At 43.5% G+C, this 18,380-nt stretch overlaps 1 protein-coding gene across 4 annotated transcripts in view; it reads left to right on the forward strand.

The window, feature by feature from the left end:
* Nucleotides 1-674: 674 nt before the first annotated feature.
* KANSL3 (KAT8 regulatory NSL complex subunit 3) overlaps nt 675-18,380 on the forward strand; it is a 1,222,374-nt gene continuing 1,204,668 nt past the window's right edge. For 3 of the 4 annotated variants that reach the window (XM_069619075.1, XM_069619076.1, XM_069619078.1), the window contains exons 1-2: nt 675-798; nt 1,222-1,506. In XM_069619075.1, coding sequence (XP_069475176.1) covers nt 1,289-1,506 — 218 coding nt within the window. In that variant the 5' untranslated portion in view covers nt 675-798; nt 1,222-1,288. Of the gene's footprint in view, nt 799-1,221; nt 1,507-1,555; nt 1,577-18,380 lie in introns of those variants that run through there. The other variant, XM_069619077.1, reaches the window with a different exon arrangement.

The raw sequence follows: 18,380 nt of genomic DNA on the forward strand, positions 1-18,380 counted from the left end.
TTTGCACCACAAAATTATTTGCCACTTGGCTTACTTATGACAACTTATTCTAAAGTCACTTGCATTCTGCCTCCAAGTATCAAAGACTGATGATGCTCCTTGCAATGTGCTTTCTGTGAATTAATGTACGTTGATGTAATCCGTATGCAAATTAGTTGATGTGCATGTATTTTGCCCCAGAGCGCCTGGACAGATCTCTAATAGATGAGTTCTCTGCATTTGTAATGATTCTGCCGTTTTTTTTGTTGTGTTACAATGCGAGATGCCACTCGTAATGTTACTAAAAAAATAGATTGGTGCAGGGGTGGGCGCGAATGAGACAACCTGGAATTGCGTGCACTGCATTTGAGGGGAAAGTAGCAGGAGTTTCACCGCGGTTGTCCCCCCAGCCTCTCTGGCAATGCTGAATACTCCCCTGACTGGACAATATGGAACTGGGGCGTTTTGACGGTGTTGTGAAACATTTGGTACTCCATACCAAGGCTCGGAACTCTCCTACTTTGGTCTGCGATCTACGAAGACAGCCGAAGACAGGGGATACCAGATCGGTATGGGATACCAAATATTACAGAACACCCGCTCATGCGTGTCAAACTTCTCAAAGACAAGTAGATGAAATGCGCGACTTGTGGCACGTGACTTCCCAGATACGCCCGAACGTGCCACCCACGTGATGAAGAGAGAAAGAGGAGCGTTGCTAAGGTCCATTTCTCGGATGGGAATTAGACAGTACTGATGTTTATTTGCTTTCGTCTGAAACTTATAATGCTCCATTACAGAAGATGTCTGCATAGTAAGGTAAATTCGCAGGATAGGTGTGGGAGAGAAAGCCCAAGCGGCTCTACTCTTTGGCAGTTCTTTACTAGAATGGCATGTACTCGTTTTCTGCTCGTGCGTGTGTACTGCCCACAATCCACATGCACAGGGAAAGGGGAAAGATACTCGATGCCACAAATAGGGCGTGCAGGATTGCAGTGGAATAGTGTGTGCCAAATGTGTCAGGGTGAGTGTGATAGGGTGGGGTTGGAGTGAAGAGATGTTTCCATGGAGATGTGGGGATTGCGTTCGCAGAGTACAAAAGAGCAATGCTCGGCAAGGATTTGTTTGCAAAAAGGGCTGATATGCTTTGCATGCAGTGGGAGATTTCGGGAGTTGGGGTGTTGTGTTAATGACCACCGTTACGCTCAGTGTAAACACATATGCTTTGCATTCCCTCTGCAGATTCTTGAGGATGAAAAACTTGCGGATGTAGTACTCTAGGACCTGAAGTCTGGGGATAACCGGCATTATGATGTCGTACCGTGGAGGAGAGCGGGACTTTCAGAGCTCAGCAAGAAGGATGGGAACTTCGTTACTCTTCCAGCTCTCGGTGCACGAGCGAGAGTTGGATTTGGTGTTCTTGGACCACAGCTATGCCAAACCATGGAGCTCTCATCCTGATGCCAGCAATGCACGGCCCACACGCATGCTCTTCGTCACTCCACGACGCCAGCAGGACTGTAACATGTGAGTCTGCCGTTGCCACAGGTTGGAGGGGTGTCGGTGACCAGGCCTTAATAACTCACGCATGAATTCGGTTTGTGATCTTATTATGCAATTATGCTACATATTCTGGACAAAGCAGTATTCTCTCTCCCTCTCTCCTTATAGGTAACAGTTTGGGAGGGTTCAGGCTATTACTTATACTAAAGTAATGTGTAGTATATGTGGTGGCAGGAATAATCGGCCAACAAGCGGGAACCATTTGAGAGCCAGACAAGTATAAATGGAAAGGCTTGCTTTTATATTTAAGTTGCAGGAAGGAAGGTAAATCGGGAGAGCAGGTTAAATACCTCTTTCCTCTAAGACTCTCTTACCAACCTTCCTTCCTGGATCCTGGTTGACACCCAGGTTCCAGACTCCACCTCACATTTCAAGCTCCATTACACTCGGACACAGCTCCTCCGCTCAGTGCAAGGTCACTTCGCATCGCCTTCCTCAAAAGAAGGCGAAAAATGTACATGGAACACCATAACCACCATGCTATGCTCATAAAGAGCAGATTAAAACATGTTGAGGAACCAGAACACCTTTTGTCCGGGTCTACCCGCCAGGACCTTAGGGCACAACCCGGTTTCCAGTCAAAATATCTGAAATAAAAGAGAGTGGTCAATTTCAGAGTAGACAAAAGCACATCGACCATTAAATGAAGGGTAGTGGGTTAAAGGGGTTACAATGGGCCGGGATGGGGTTTGGGTGGTGTTTTGAGTGTTAAAAAACAGGGCTAGGGGATCCCCAAATACAAAAAGAAACAAAATCATTTTTTTTTCCACGATGAAATTTACCACTCTAATTGTCGTCGGTAAGATCACATATAACCCTTCCACCCCTGAGCACAGACTGCTTCCTATGGCAAATTGACTTAACTAACAATCGCAACCACCTATATATAGAAACTTGCTCCTTCCATTCGGGCCTGCCACACCCAGGTCCTAGTCCTGCCACGTCTCGGCACAACCTCACCCACAGTACAGAGCACCCCAGTCTCTGCAGTGCCATCAAACACGCTAGTGTCCAAAATCCTTTAGAGTTTTCACAACTCATCAAAACACATGGGTGGTAACGCATATTCCTCACACACCCTTAGAATGGGACAAAGAAAAAAACAACTAATCACTTTTCCTACAACAATTAAAAGAAATTAAAAGACAGGAAAGTGTTTTACGACACAAAGATCACATTAAGCAGTGACGCGGAGAGACCCACAAGCGTACTGTGCAGCAACTGTATGCAAGCACAAAAAGATGCACGAATTTAGTGCTTGCCCAAAACAAATATGTTCTTTAAATTGGTAGCAAAACATTTTCTCCCAAATTGTATACTACTTAATATCCACTGCGAGTGTCTCAAACTTCATGAACACATGTCACCAAAACTTCACTTGAAACTCTGAAACAACACTGGCTCATGTTCTGTGTGCCCTAACAGGAACTCTTATCCTAAATTTCAACAAGGCACGCCAAAAGGAACCACTAACTTAACTCTAAATGCAGCAAAACCCAGCACACAGACCTCTAAACATGGAATTTTAGCCATTACTCCTTAAAATGACACTGTGACCTCTGCCTCCAATAACTCATGTAAAACTCGCACCCTACACTATGGATGTTATGTCACTTGCCTAAACTATCTACCGTGAAATGGAACTCTCACACGCTATGCGTCTCATGTGCAACTCCATAATTCACGGGTGCTCTCACCATATGCGACTCCAGTCTAAAAACGAACTGGGACGCTCTGTCTGCTTCTCAAATCCCAATATTAATAAGATCTTCACTTCACTAGAAATGTAGGCACCACACCTGGCCAGCATATGGGCCACAACTTGAAACATCATGCACGCTACATTCTAACATGCACCCATCTCCATTCCAAACTTCATGCACACCACATTTCAACACTGCGCACACAAATGCACACAAGTAAATACACTTCAATGCATAGATACTCTGTACAATAACACTAAATGTGCACTACATTTTCACATGCACACTGCACAACTCGAATACATAAAACAAATTAATAATCTAGGGATGTAGAGCAACACTAGGTGGAAACGGTGGTGATCGGGCATTGTTCTATTAGTGTGCACCAATCTCAATTCCAGAACACATTTATAAACTTTCTCACTTTGCTATTAAAATAACAGCATTCATGAAAATATTTTGTGCAAAACATTAACTTCTTTTTTACATTTATAAAGCGCACAGGCTGCCCTGGGGAATCGTGGTGCTGTTACAGTAGGCTTTACTTAGTTACAGGAGTGAAAAAACATGAAAAACTGTGGGTGGTATTAAGCACAGTGAGCAAGATAAAAGAACAGTACAAAGTTGTAATGACATTAACATGATGCACAGCTTTGATCATAAGGTTACAGGGGAACCAGCTGAGTCTCGTGGTGAACTTATTTTATGTTAGCGGGACGTTCTAGTTGAAAAGCTTAGTTTTAAGAGTTTTGCGGAACGCTGCATGTGAGGTCTCATTTCTGAGAGAAGTGGGCAGGTTATTCCAGTTTTTAGGTGCAAGAAATAGGAAGCTCGAGCCTCCAGCTTTAGCTCTTTTGAAGGTAGGGACGTAGAGCTGATTGGAATGGTGGGAACGCTTAGGTCTTTAAGAGGTGGCTAGGACTAATATTTCTGAGATGTATGAAGGTGCTGTGAGTGATGGGCACTTGTGTCTAATTGCTAGGGTTTTAAAAAGTATGCGCTCATTAACTGGGAGCCAGTGGGCATCCCGTCTTGCCTGGGAGATGTGCTCCCTTTTGGGGATGCTTAGCGCAGCTCTAAGGGCATTATATTGAGTGACTTCTAATCTGTTGATGTTTTTGGCGACGTGCCTACAAATAGGACGTTATAATAATCCAATTTGGCCCCAATGGTAGCTCTGGCTATGGTGAGGCAGTCTTTGGACGATATGTATGGTTTGACAGCGTTGATGATTTTGGTAGTGGGTGCTGCTGACGCATAATGGAGAGAGATGCGTCCATATAAACCCCCAGTGTTTTGACTGCTGGCGAAACAGAGATTGGGGTGTTCCCTATGCTGAAAACGTTGTATGAGTGTCAAGTTGTTGAGAATTTCCTTGGGGCCTACTAGGAGGATTTCTGTTTTGTCCCAGTTGAGACACAGTCCCTTAGCCTCTATCCAGGCCTGGATGAGGGCGTACGTTTTACACCGTGTAGCCGCGGCCTGTACGTAGGAGCCAGTGAGGGGGAGGAGGACTTGTGTGTCATCGGCATAGTTTGTGTAAGCTATGCTAAGATTGTCCAGGTCATTCAAGAGTTGTAGAGTGAAAATATTGTACAGTGTGGGAGAGGTGCAGAAGTCCTGTGGGACTCTGCAGTGGATGGTGGTAGGTGCTGAGCAGGCCTGGTCCGTGAACACTCTCACGTGTCTCCCTTCAAGGAAGGAGGTGATCCAAGATGTGGCTTCAGGGGAGAATTGGGCTGCATTCCTGAGTTGTCTGCAGAGGGTCTTGTGGTCGACAAGATCAAACAATGCAGACAAGTCGAGGAGCAGGAGCAATGCAGACTTGCCTTCATCCATTATTCCCCTAATTGGTTCTTGAGATCCAGTAGGGCCGACTCTGTTCCGTGAACTGGGCGGAAGGCTGATTGCCTTTTACCAAGGATACTGTTCACTTCAAGGAAATGTTGGATTTGTAAATAAGCAGTTTTGTCTCAGATTTTTTACAGAAATGAAACAGTAGTGATCGGTCAGTAGTTGTTGGGTGATTCTGGGTGTAGGGATGGTTTTTTCAGCTTTGGGCGAACCCATGCCTCTTTAAGGCAGGAGGGGACGATGCCCGAGGCGATTGAGGCATTAATAAAAGCTGTCAGAAATGCAGGCTAGTGTGACTACGCAATCTTTAAGATTGACCGGGCAAACATCCTTGCAATTGGAGTGTTGGATTTGTTTCATGATGGCTAGTACTTCAGTCTCAGTTACTTCTCTGAAGGAGAAGAGTGTTTTATCTTTGGTGTCGGGGTTAGTCATAGGTGGGTTGGGTAAGTTGTCTTTGGGCAAGGCATTGTAATGGGAGTTAATGTTTTCCTGCAGGAGATTCGTTTTTAGAGCATGGCTGTTTGGACATTGGTGCACAAGGCCTCATCTTTCACAAGTTCTTGTGTGGTAGTGGCTGAGTCCATTTCCTTAAATATGGCAAACAGTTCTTCGGAAAATTAAATAGAAACTTCAATATTAAATTCAGCATCAAATCTCACTGCCATCAATAATAAAACTATTCATATCTCTGTAGCTCGTCAGCAATAAGATTCTAACACTTCATTAAACATTAACTCAGCAGAAACATTGAACCTTTGCAAAAAAGCATTACGTCATTTCCATCCCATAAAATCCCAGTTTGTGTGGTGTGGGAAAACGCACAACTGTTTCTGTGAGGCCACATACTAGTCAAAGAATGCAATTTCAATCCACATTACAAATAAAAGCAGGATTCGGCGTTGCTAGGAGAATGTTTCAAAAGGGTTCTCGCTTCCACGACGATCAAACCATCAATTCGGGCAATGATACTTTGAAGTCTTCGGCACCTCGTTGTATTAATGATTTAAAGAAAAAAAATAACTACCGGCAAACTCATTAAGCTCTGTGCATAAATGTTGAACTGTGAAGATGAGCGTCTGTGTTATACTCCTTGGTACTCTGTGCCACCGCTGACTTCTAACTCAACATACCTCCTGAACTGACTTGAATATCCTATTCATGCAACTCAACATACCTCCTGAACTGACTTGAATATCCTATTCATGCAACTCGCGTACAAGTTTGTAGCCACACCTCGCCACTTCCCTTTACCGCGACCAACAGCATGTCCTGCACGGAGGTAAATCTGCATGTTTGGACCAACGGAACTGCCGGCAAAGCTTCACAGTGCGTCATCACCCCGAGGGGCTCTCATAGGGCCAATCCCCTCTGCGTTCTGAGAAGGCAACCATGGCGGCAGGGATTACGGTGTGCGTTCCAGCCCAACGACATGGCTGGAACGCAGAGGCACTGCTGGGCGCGCAACTGCCCAACGACCTTCAGGACCTCCTCAAAACCCCCCTAAACCTCTTGCGGGCCTCTGCTCCTCTGTTGTCAAATGTGGCAAAAATGTTGTACGGACCACGAGTCGCACAATCCTCCTCACTCTGGGAGCACAGTGGTGCTCGTATCTGCAGCATTTCGATTGGCTTCTCAAAACACACAGCCAGTGTGCACCTTTCTGTGGCTGCACTGGCTGTTGGACTTCTGTCCAGCTATTTTTCCAAGCTTCATGACGGCTCCTTTTCTGGGTGAGGACTTAATATCGCCAGCGATGGCACATTACAAGAGCACCACCTTTGCAGCTTTGCAAGTATTCTCCTGGCCACTATACTTCAATGTCCTCTTCAATGCCTGCAGCTACCCACTGCTTGCTGCTTCTTCAATCTCTGCAGCAGCTGCCCCTCCCCCTTCCTCCTATAGGTTCTTTGAAATCCTTGTCGCCAAACTGTGGTATCTGATGTGGCAGGAATAATCGGCCAGCAAGCAGGAACCAGTCGAGAGCCAGTTAAGTATTAAAGGAAAGGCTTGCTTTAATGTTTCAGTTATAGGGAGGAAGATAAATCGGGAGAGCATGTTAAATACATCTTTCCTCTTAGGCGCTCTCTCTGTGTCCCCAACTGCCATTCCTGTAACCTGTTGACGCCCAGGTCTTTCTTTCTCTCTTTCTCTTTCTTTCTCTTTCTCTCTTTCTCTCTTTCTCTCTTTCTCTCTCACACACACACCTCCCTCATCAGCTCAGTGGAAGGTCACTACATAATTTGTTTGTTAGTTTTAATTTCCTGGACTGGCCCAATTGTTCAAAGTTACACATTTGCCCCCTCTGTAAATCACGGAACGTTATGCTTACTGAACAATTCATTGTAAGGATGCCAAGATTTCAACACAGTGGATCCTGGTTGCAGCTATATTTATACATGCTGCTTCTGCGTGCATAAATTGCAATGGAGGGGTACACCTGAGAAAGCGAGCAAATTGTTTTTAGTTGACAGATTCTTACAGCAACTACCTGTTTGTTTTTTTTTTGTTTTTTTTTTTAAAGCGCATGCCACATCGTTTTACTTCTTTGCTCTCAAATCCTTTCCGTTTTTAGCCATTTTATGTACCAGAAGCAGTCTTGTTTTTGCCATGGTTTGTGTTTAGTTTGCCCCATACTTAATAGAGAGCACTGTGGGATTCTTGGCCTTTCAGTTATTTTTGTTGATGTAGCGGGAATACTTTTGCCATCTGCTGTAGTCCAAGGAAGGAAGTCTAGAATATCGGTGCTCAACCATACACCTTTTCTGTACTAGCCCAAACGACAAGTATGACCCGTTTTCACAAAAAGCCTTCACAGAAATGGGTCCAATTAAACAAAGTTATCTAATTACAAATCAATGGTTCTGGCTGCACAGAGATTTTTGCTTTGACATGGTCAATAATAAAGCCACTCAGGATGCACTTTTGCACAAAAATGATAGTGCATATTATGTAACTCTTGGATTTGGCTTTTAAGCATTTTCCCATGACACAGCAATCTCTTCAAGTGGCAGACAGCGTGATATTGAGTAAATGAGGAAGCAAGACAACACACAATAAAAAAGGCGTTGAGGCTAGGAAGAGCCAAAATCCAATATTCACATTTAGAATCAAGCTGGTAATTCAGTAAAAAACATAAATTTCAGACATAACACATGATCCAGTTGGTAATTCTTTAAAAAAAAAAAATCCAACTACTTAATTTTCTTTTTTTACATAATAGGAACAGTTGTAAGTAAGGCGGGTGCATGGGCCAGTCGGATTGCAAGGCACATGTATCAATAGAGGTTAGACCACTTGACGGAGAAGATAAACCAAGGAAAGCATAATGGTGAGTATTTCAAAATTGCCTACTGATAGTTTTGCTCCCAGCAAATGATACCGCAGCAGCATCCCATCAGATAATCATTCAAAACAGATTTGTTTTTGTTAACGGAGTAGGTTTGGCATGAAAAATATGTTGTTATAGGTTTAGATCGAGGAAGGATGAAAGCATTCCTGAAAGGAGATGATATACATAAATTACTACTTCACATTGAAGCATTTAGATTTACAGTACTACCTTTTATAGAATGACTGCACGGTTATGTCTATTTGTAAGTTATCTACTGTTGATCTGTATCTCATAACGTAAATACTTGCAGTATTAGGGGAATTATGTTTTACAGTGTTCACTGGACAGCATTGATTGAATTCTAGTCCATTGAAGATGGACTATTCATTGTGGTGTTCTGAGCAAAGTAATTTGTATCAAGTATATCACTCAAACCACAAAAGGGGTCTCTAAAAGCCATACCAGATGGAGAAATATGTAAGTGCCGTCCACTTTTAGAACACTTGACGTGTGACAATCCTGCAAGAAAGATTAGTGTGGAACCCTTACTCCATGAGACATTAATGAAGGACTATGATAGAGTTGGACTTGGACTATTGCAAACTCAGTCATTGTTGTGTTGTTAGCATGAGTGCTGCTACACTGAACAAATGTCTGTTTTAATGTGGAATGAGAGGCAAGGAGTAGGTAAGTTTGAGTTACAGAGACAAACTCTTGGTGACTAAGAGACTTTCCTTAAATTCTACTAAAGTGGTTACTTTTTTATACATTGCTTTTGTCCTCTTGAAGAGGGCTCTTATGGAGGACCAAAAAGTGTTGCACACGGACCATTGAAATTGTGTGCACATTGTGCAAAACGTTTTTTTACTTTTTGATATTGTATCAAAAACATTGAATATTTCTATGGCGTGCATGTCTCTTCCAGTCTATCCATAACTGACCTCAGTCTTATGTTACTTTTAATGTGAGCCTCTGATTGTTTCTGCTAGCATCAATCTAAAATCAAATAATGCTTGAAAATCAAGAGTGTATTTATATGTGTGTGTGTGTATATGTGTATGTATAACTAAAAAAAAACATTGTTACATTAAGGGGAAGTTAAGCTGCGCTTCTAAAAATCTGTCAAATTCACTAAAAATAACTTTACAAACGTGACATTATGGTTCGCAGTAAAACCGGAAACCCCCTGAAATTCGCCAGTTATGGTACGCTAAGCAACCATAACTGGCCCGCACCACTGTGCACTTCTAACAGTAACACCCAGGACATCAAAGATGACAGCACAAATGTCATTGATGACATCACATGTGCATGTACTTTTCAGACAAGGGGTTCTGAATGTAATTTTGGCAAAGTATCAGGGATTATCGGGACATGTGTAATAAACTACATACTTCATCACGCAATGTAGTGTTCTAAAGAAAATTCCATTGCAGTGTTCTTTCTAGTACAGGAATCTACTCATACAGAATTGTAGGTATTGGCTGCAGCATACACCACAGAGGTGTTATTTGTACTTTCCAAAGTTCTATAATAAAATGGTGAATGCTTCTGTATGAAACTTTTCTGATCTGTGAAACATATACTAAGTTGCTAATAATGCATTGGTTAGTACATATTTCTAGTAATACACACAACATAAATAGACTACAATGCATACAAATATGGGGCTTATATATAGAGAGTAAAGTAAGCAAACAAGAAGCAGTATCACTAGCAACTGTGTAGAATGTGCATGATAGTATTGACGCACAAAAATGATTGTTGTATTTCAGTCCTGATTCTTCCCCTATATATGTACATCATAAGATGCGTTTAATTTCTAAGGGAAGTATTTTAAGAATATGTGAGAATATCAGTATCTGTAAATGTAATACCTTTTGAAAGCTAAGTTTCTAACTGTCAGTAAATAAAGCCACCATGCCTAGATATGGCACTGAAGAAAAACGAAGGGGCTACACATGTGATGTCATCAATGACATTTGTGATGTCATCTTTGTCCTCGGTGTTACTGTTAGCAGTGCACAGTGGTGCGGGCAGTTATGGTTGCTTCGCGTACCATAACTGGCAAATTTTACGTGATTTTCGGTTTTACTGCGAACCATAATGTCATGTTTGTAAAGTTGTTTTAAGTGAATTTGACAGGTTTTTAGTAGCGCAACTTAACCATAACACCCCCGTAACAATGTGTTTTTTTTTTTTTTTTTTTTTTACAGGTTTTTGGTAGGACAATTTGAGTGTAAGGTCTTGCTAAGAAAGACATGTTGTACTGCATGTCACAGATTTTCAGTAGGGCAACGTAACCATAACGTCCCTTTAGCAAGTGTTGTTTGGTAAACAGTATACACCTTGCGAAGAATACCACATGAAAGTATGCTGGCGTACAGCACTGTGACATGTTCCAGAATCAGTACACACTTAACTGTACGATCTATGCTTCGTGGGCAGTGTGGAAATAGATTTTATATTCATGTAGGAACGTCCACCTGAAACATTTGCTGTACACAACGCCAACACGTATTGGTATGCAAGGATTACCAATGCACTACACATTATATATTGTTAGCAAAAGTTGTACTTATCTGAAAAAGACATCAGCTAAAGGCATCCTTCCTCCCTAAGAAACAGCAGCACTGGTGTAATGTGAAAGCATAAGAAACAGTGGCGCTACCTTGCACATAACAAACGGACAACATTTGTCGCCATACATCTACCAACCCATATTACCGTTTATTGCCTTTTTGCTCATTGCCGTTTGCAAATTCCCTTATTGCCTGCCGTGGCAAAAAATAAAGCGACCCGTAAACAAGGATAATAATGCGTTAATAACAACCTTTCACAGTGTAATGAAAAATAAATTAAAACATTTGCATACACCCCAAATACTTTATATTACTCAGTAAAGTACATAGACGCAATAATCTTTGCCAGTAATACTCTAAATTAGCAAAGCAGTAACGTGTGCTACTGAAAAGGACGATTACTTGTTGTAATCCGGCGCGGCTTTCGTAGTTTGGATTACAAAATAAAATCCTCTTTCAAGATGGCCGCCATAGAAAGGGAAGGCGGTTATTCCATATATAGCCCCTCTTCCCTTTCCATGGTAGGCTGCAAAACGCACAAGTACGTGACGCCGCACTTGTAAATAAACATACAGCGACGTACAACCTAATGACTTACATTTGGAAATGATACAGTTGAATGTAAAAGAAAATGTTCACGTTTTACAGTTTGCTAAGTAGGTTTATTTACCAACAAACTGGCAGAGACACTCGGAGTAAGGGCATTTTCAATACAATCATAACAGTGCTTGTAAGGACGGCATTGCAAATGTTGAAGATCACGAAAACATTTTTGTGGCATACACAAATTTTGGGGTCTTCGTTGAAGCAGTCGCTTTGTTTCCACAGTGATTTCCCAAGTCGTCATGACCTTCAGCCTACACCACCATTAATGATGTGACATTGCTCCGAAGAGCGAGTTCAGCGTACGGACAAAGCGGGCTTACAGTCTCATTCCACTTAATTGTTAAGGCAACCGCTCACCAGCAGTTGCATTTGCCGTCCGAAGAAGCTGTCACTGGTCAATTGGAAGTCGTGGCATGCACAGTACGGCAAGATGTACCTAGGCGGGAAAGGTTACAGAAAATACGTGTCAATAACCAACCTGTACCAAAACATTTAAAAAAAAGACACAAAAAATGTGCAAAGTACTACACAAATGTACGTGGTCACACATGACATTTTAGTAAAATGTTACTAATGTCCATGTGTACGTATAGTGGCAGGCTACAAACGTCGAGATTTTGCATGCCCCGTAAGAGGGAAAAAAAATGCCAACTACACAGGAAGAGGATAATTCAGTTATGAAATGAAAAAGAAGAGAAAATTAAAAAAAGAAAAATTGCGTCTTGTGATTTCAAAGAAGACTAAAAAAACGTGCAACGGTATACACAAAGCTATGTGAACAAATTTAACGTTTCAAATAAAAAATATTAATGCTAAAAAAGGATTGCTGCAGTCATACCCTACAAATGTACAACCTGGGCACTCTGCAATATTACAGGAAAAATGTAACAGCGCAGAAAGATAATACGACAATTATTCCCCCAATTAGATGTGCAGTAATATAACAAAGCGGGGTTCGCTGTAGAGTTGGCAAAATTAAACTTACACAATATTTACTGCCTCCATGTCCCTTACAAACTTTTTAAAACATAACTTTATCAATTGCTATTTTTTTCGACCCTTTCATTCCGTGAATTGCCCCTTATGCCCCTTATACGCTCAAGGTCAAAAAACAATTGCCCCTTATGCATTCACTCAGATGCGCGGGTGTATTGAGCGTTCAACCAAAAAAGCAACTCATGTGGCATTCACTCAGAAGCCAAATACATTCTTTCTTAGAAGCAACATATTGCAATCCAATTATGAGAACCGCTACTCCCATACACCTCCAGAAGCGAGGTTTCCAGCAAACACTGCAGATGGTGGCCGTAGTTTACAAAAATGAGGACGCTAGTCTGACGGCAATTTTTATTCCAAAAACATTTTAACCCACACGTAGTAATTGGTTGTGGAGCAGTAAGCAGGAACTTCCATTTAAACGTATCACTTGGGTGACAAAAAAGCTCCACTTGGTCATTTTGTGCTTCCACATCCCATTCCGCCCCCCTCAAAGGTCACCTTCTGAAATACTGTTACATGAGTGTGTCAAGTCCAATGCAGTCTTGCTTTCAATGTGTTACTGGTGATATCTGCGTACACTAAAACATGAAAACATAGGGGGGCTCCGAAGAAAGCTCACTTACTTCACGCTGTTCTATAACCAATCGGGGAAAGAGCCACATGTTTGCGGGCACAAACCTTTTCCCCCATTTAATATAAGGGGAAAAGAGACGTTTTGAGAACCCCTGCCCCTTATAACTTGCGCCCCCTGCACCAAACATCATCAAACTTTCCAAAGAAAGTCACAGTGTGTAATATATTTTTTTTGCAAACGTTGGTGACGATTTGTCCAAGGGTAGCACAGTTATAAGGCAGTCAAAAAGTGTTCTTCCTATGGAAACGGCAACTCCACCATAATGACACAGCCACTAACGTGTCTGTCTAATATGTTGTAGTGGTTTTGGACTGGACCTAGAGAGTTGGATATATGTCCGCATATATTTGAATGTATACGTGTACATTGGCTTATAAGTCCACTGCTTATAAGGTCGTTTCTGGGTGCATGAGTACACCCTCCCCAGAACCATCTAACATGCTAACATATACAATGGGTGTATGCATTGCTGTAATATGATGCGGTGGGTGTGGCCAGGGCCTAGGGTTGTAGGAGTATGGTGTATGGGCTGAAGCCAAGCAACCAAAACTCTACATCCTGCCCACAACCACCTCAGTGATGTGCAGAAGTACGGGTGTATTGATAGGTATGGTTTGCTACACTTGTTCTGGCCAGAGACTGCACTCCTAGCTGTATGTCCATAGATATTACAATTTGTGGGTGTGCACTGGCTTATACCTCCAGCGCTTATGACTTTGATCTTGGGTTCTGAACACACTCCCCACAACCATGTAACCGTTATTCAATAGTACAGGTGTATCCAGGGTTGTGGCATGCTGCGGTGGTTGTGGCCAGGGCCTACAGTCTTGGAAGTATGGCCTTCGGCCTACGCCCTGCGTCCATGCATCCAAGACTCTAGGCCCTGGCCACAACCACCTCGTCATAACCATGGTGGCATACTAATCAATTACAGACCCATAGAAAAATGTAATGTAATAACGACATGTACTCAATTTGAATAGTCAGTAACACCACGCATGTCCTTCGAACATTTTCAAGGTGCCTCTACACAGCACGGACTGAAATACTACCCTTATTATACCCCTCATTTTCTGCATGTACAAATGTCCTGAACAAGGCAGCAATGGAGAATACATCATTAACAGTTGCCGCCCAAACCAGTACAGTATTTCAGTCCTCTTACGCTCTGAGCCTCTCCAAGCACTGTAGGTGGTCACAAGAATTTCCCAAACACCATTTCGCATGTTTGGGCTGTAAGCTTGCGCAAAGTTTTTCCCCCCATTCAGTCTATGGGGAAAAAAAGGCGTTTTGGGAGCCCCCCCCTATAACTTTTCTCCCCCTGGACCAAACATCACCAAACTTTGCAAAAAAATTCAGAGTGCCCGATATACTTTTTTTGCAAAGTTTGGTGAGGATTCGTCCAGGGGGAGCAGAGTTATAAGCCGCCCAAAAAATGCTCTTCCTATGGAAACGGCAACTTAACCATAACTACTGTGGCTGTGTAATAATATATATTATATATTATATATATATATATATATATATATATATATATATATAATATATATATATATATATATTTTTTTTTTTATAGAGAAACGCACTTCTCAGGGTAGCTAAACCACAATATGATTACTTTGGTCCCTGACTTGTAATACTGGTTTTTAAATAGGATGGATACCTTCTTTGTTGCTGAATTGTGTGTAGTAATTCTGGTTAAGTGTCAACAAAAGAAAAGCTCCACAATCACTTCCTATCAAGAGCACTCCGCTACACAATTAATAGTGTGTATAATCATAAAATGTTGTTAATACAATTTATTCATTATCACAGAATAGATTTTATTACACATATATGCACTTTATCCGAAAAAAATGTATAAACATATACAGTTAAAACACACAACCAATTTCATTTTTCACACATAATTTGAGACCCGACACAGGTGACTTTGTTCACTTTCTTATTCACAAGATTTCTAAATCAATTGCAATCCATGTACAAATTATTATTTATTCCTAAACCCGGCTTGTCCAAGTTTGTCCTTCATGCTTCTATATGCTGGACATTCATCAGGGGCTGTCAATTTTCTGTACGTGTCTTTTCTCTGTGCATACCCATCTACTTTGTACCCACGCGGTCTCAGAAAACTTGACCGCTTAAAATGTTCGCTGTCGCAGCATCTATCATAGAGGGTAACGCCCTGGAGAGTCAGTTGGCCAGAATCTTGGAGTATGTTGTGTCTATGTACATTATAGAAATGTGCCTGTTCGAGTTAGCAGGGTCTTTCCCGGGCTTTAAGATTAGGGTGGTTACAGATTCTTTCATGGTACGGGTGATTTGTTTCGGTTCTGAGAAATGAGTTGCAGAGAGACACTAAATGAGAGGACTATCTTGTCATATATGTCTTGTAGAATAAGTTTGTGAAGCAGTCAGGCCTGGTGTTTTATCTTACAATGTTTTGAACACCTCATGGATTTTGCCCAGCGGGAAAGGGGCTTCCAGCTCTAATTAAGACGTGTTGGATAGCTTTGGGATGCTGAACCCCCGAAATGTATTGCCTTTTTAGGTCAAGTTGTGCCTCGGACATGATGGCAGTAAAGAACCCACCGCGCGACAAGCTTCCCAGACCACAGCAATAAATGGAGGACACCCCCAACCCCCTGTTGACTAGGTACGGGTTCATGGGAAGAAGTGTGGGCTAAGGACCTCTGCCTCATTGATGGGAAGCTCTGCACTCACTTGAAGACTGGTGCACAGGACACCCTTGAGCCAGTGGAGGGTGCAGACAAACAGAGGCTCTGCCTGGCATTTGCAGCAGGGGCTGCAACGGGGGTGTGTGGTGGCTGTGGCATACTCTGAGCTAGCTTATCAGGAACAATAGAGCTGGACAAACCTCACCAAGGCAAGGCTAAACAGACCATCATTGAGGCATTTGTCAAGGGGGACGCAGAGAAGGATGCACCACTGTTTCTGATCAGGGGGACGCAACCACCTCACAGGGCAAGAAGCACATCGAAAATCACATCCTGGCAGCCATCGCCTCACTGAAAGCGTTCCTGGAACAAATTGTGGATGTCGTTCTTGTGGATGGTTGCTTCGACAGGACGTACAGTCCCTCTCCAACCGTATCAGGTCTGTGGAAACGCAAGTGAGAGAGCATACGGCTAACGTGGCAACTGCCAGAGCATGTGTCTGAGCTGGAGATGAGTGCGGACACTAGTGCACTGTGTGGAGAACTCTGAGGAGATTGCCAGAAGAAATAACATAAGAATCCTAGGATTACCAGAGGGTGAAGAAGGCAGTGACACGACCGCGTATGTTGAGAACCTACTTCTGTAGGAGGTGGCCCCGGGGACACTAAGCAAGGGTTTCACAGTCGAAAGGGCGCATAGATCACTGGCCCAAAGACCGCGACTGGAAGCCCCGCTGAGGCCAGTGATAGCAAGGATTGTAAACTATAAAGATCGAGGGCGGATCTTGGCCTTCTCAAACGGGAAGAAGCATAGTGCGGGTGTCGGCAAAGCTCTCCATTTACCCGGATTACACGATGATGGTGCAGAAGCACAGGGCAATGTTTGGCCCCTCGAAAGAACGATTGAGGAGAGCTAGTATAAGGTACATGCTACTATTCCCGGTGAAACCTAGTGATCCATGAAGGAAAATCTCACTTCTTCGAGGATACAGAGGCGGCACACTCCTGGATGGACACCCAGGGGATTGCGCAGCTCCCGAAACTAAGAAATAGGGCTCTGTGATTGCTTAGAGGGGAGTGACGGTCACGGAGTGCTCTACAAAATGACTTAAGGCTATAGATGAGAAGCTTGGTGCGGGAGCAGACTTTTGGAAATTTGGGGAACACTCCCTCCAGGGCATATGCGGCAACCCACACGGACTGCTGGGATACCTCGATGGACACACTGTTTTTGATGCCAGTTTTAGGACATTGCACTGCTGCGTGTCTCCCGGGGGGGGGGGCTGGGATGCAGCAGAGCCCGCGCACGAGACATGCTGCGGGGCTGTTGTTTTGTTGGTTGCGGACCTGCAGGGACTGGGCACCACCTATAGTGGGCTTGGTTACGCCTGCTATTGGGGGCGGGCGGCAGGGGGGGGAGAACTGTTTTAGTTTGAGTTGTTGGTATGTTAGAGAATGGTTAAATTGGCACGTCACAGCAAAGCGCACATGTAACAGTGAGCACAGTAGATATTGATCACATGTATGGTGGTGGGCAGGGGGAAAGGTGAGGGTGATGAAGGCAGATTCGAGCGGCTGTAGTACGGATCATGGGGACCTATGTGGTCAGAGGGCCACGCTAAACTTACCGGAAGGCCAGTGGGAGTCATTGTGGCTGATGAGGTGGAGTTTGATGGCTAACGACCTTAACATAGTCTCTTGGAACGTGAGAGGCCTCAATAGCTTTGTCAAGCGGCTTAGGGTGCAGACCTATTTGAGTAGGAAGAGGGTGCATGTAGCGTTGTTAGAGGAAACGCATTTAACTGCAGACCGACGAAGTGATGGGGAAGAAATGGGGTGGGGGTGGAGTAACTGTACAGCTCTCCTTTCTCTTGGTACGCCGGGGAGGGCTGATATGTATAGAGTCCGGGGTTCCCTTCTGATTGTTGGAATTTCGACATGATGACAAAGGCAGAATGGTATTGATTGATGGGGTTATCGAAAAACAGGGAATTGTGCTTTATCAACACTGACGCCACGCTTTTCTTTAAGTCACTCTACTCTAGGGTGACAGGGTTCCGAGGTGCCACATGCGTGTGCGGGGAAGACTTTAATTGCACGTTTAACCCCCTCATGGATAGATCGGATGACAAATATCAAAGACCCTCTCCTCCTGCGAAAGCCCAGGGCACAATGTGATGTGGGGTTAGTGGACATATGGAGAGGTATCCATGGAGGGTACACACGCCTGGACTGCATGTTTACGAGACAAGACGGCACTGGGGAGTTTACGCAGGCGGACTACATGATCAGGGTGCTCTCGGACCACATTCCATTACTTGTCACCTGGCGGCGGCACTCGCCTAGGCCGCGGCCCCTGACCTGGTGCCTCCGAGTGGAGGCCCTACAGGACGGTATGTTTAGAGATGATCTTGGGGAGGGAATTGGGGTGTACTTTGCGGGGGAGGGC

This window comes from Ambystoma mexicanum, chromosome 10, assembly GCF_040938575.1.
Source record: "Ambystoma mexicanum isolate Mex_15411 chromosome 10, UKY_AmexF1_1, whole genome shotgun sequence".
Classification (NCBI taxonomy): domain Eukaryota; kingdom Metazoa; phylum Chordata; class Amphibia; order Caudata; family Ambystomatidae; genus Ambystoma; species Ambystoma mexicanum.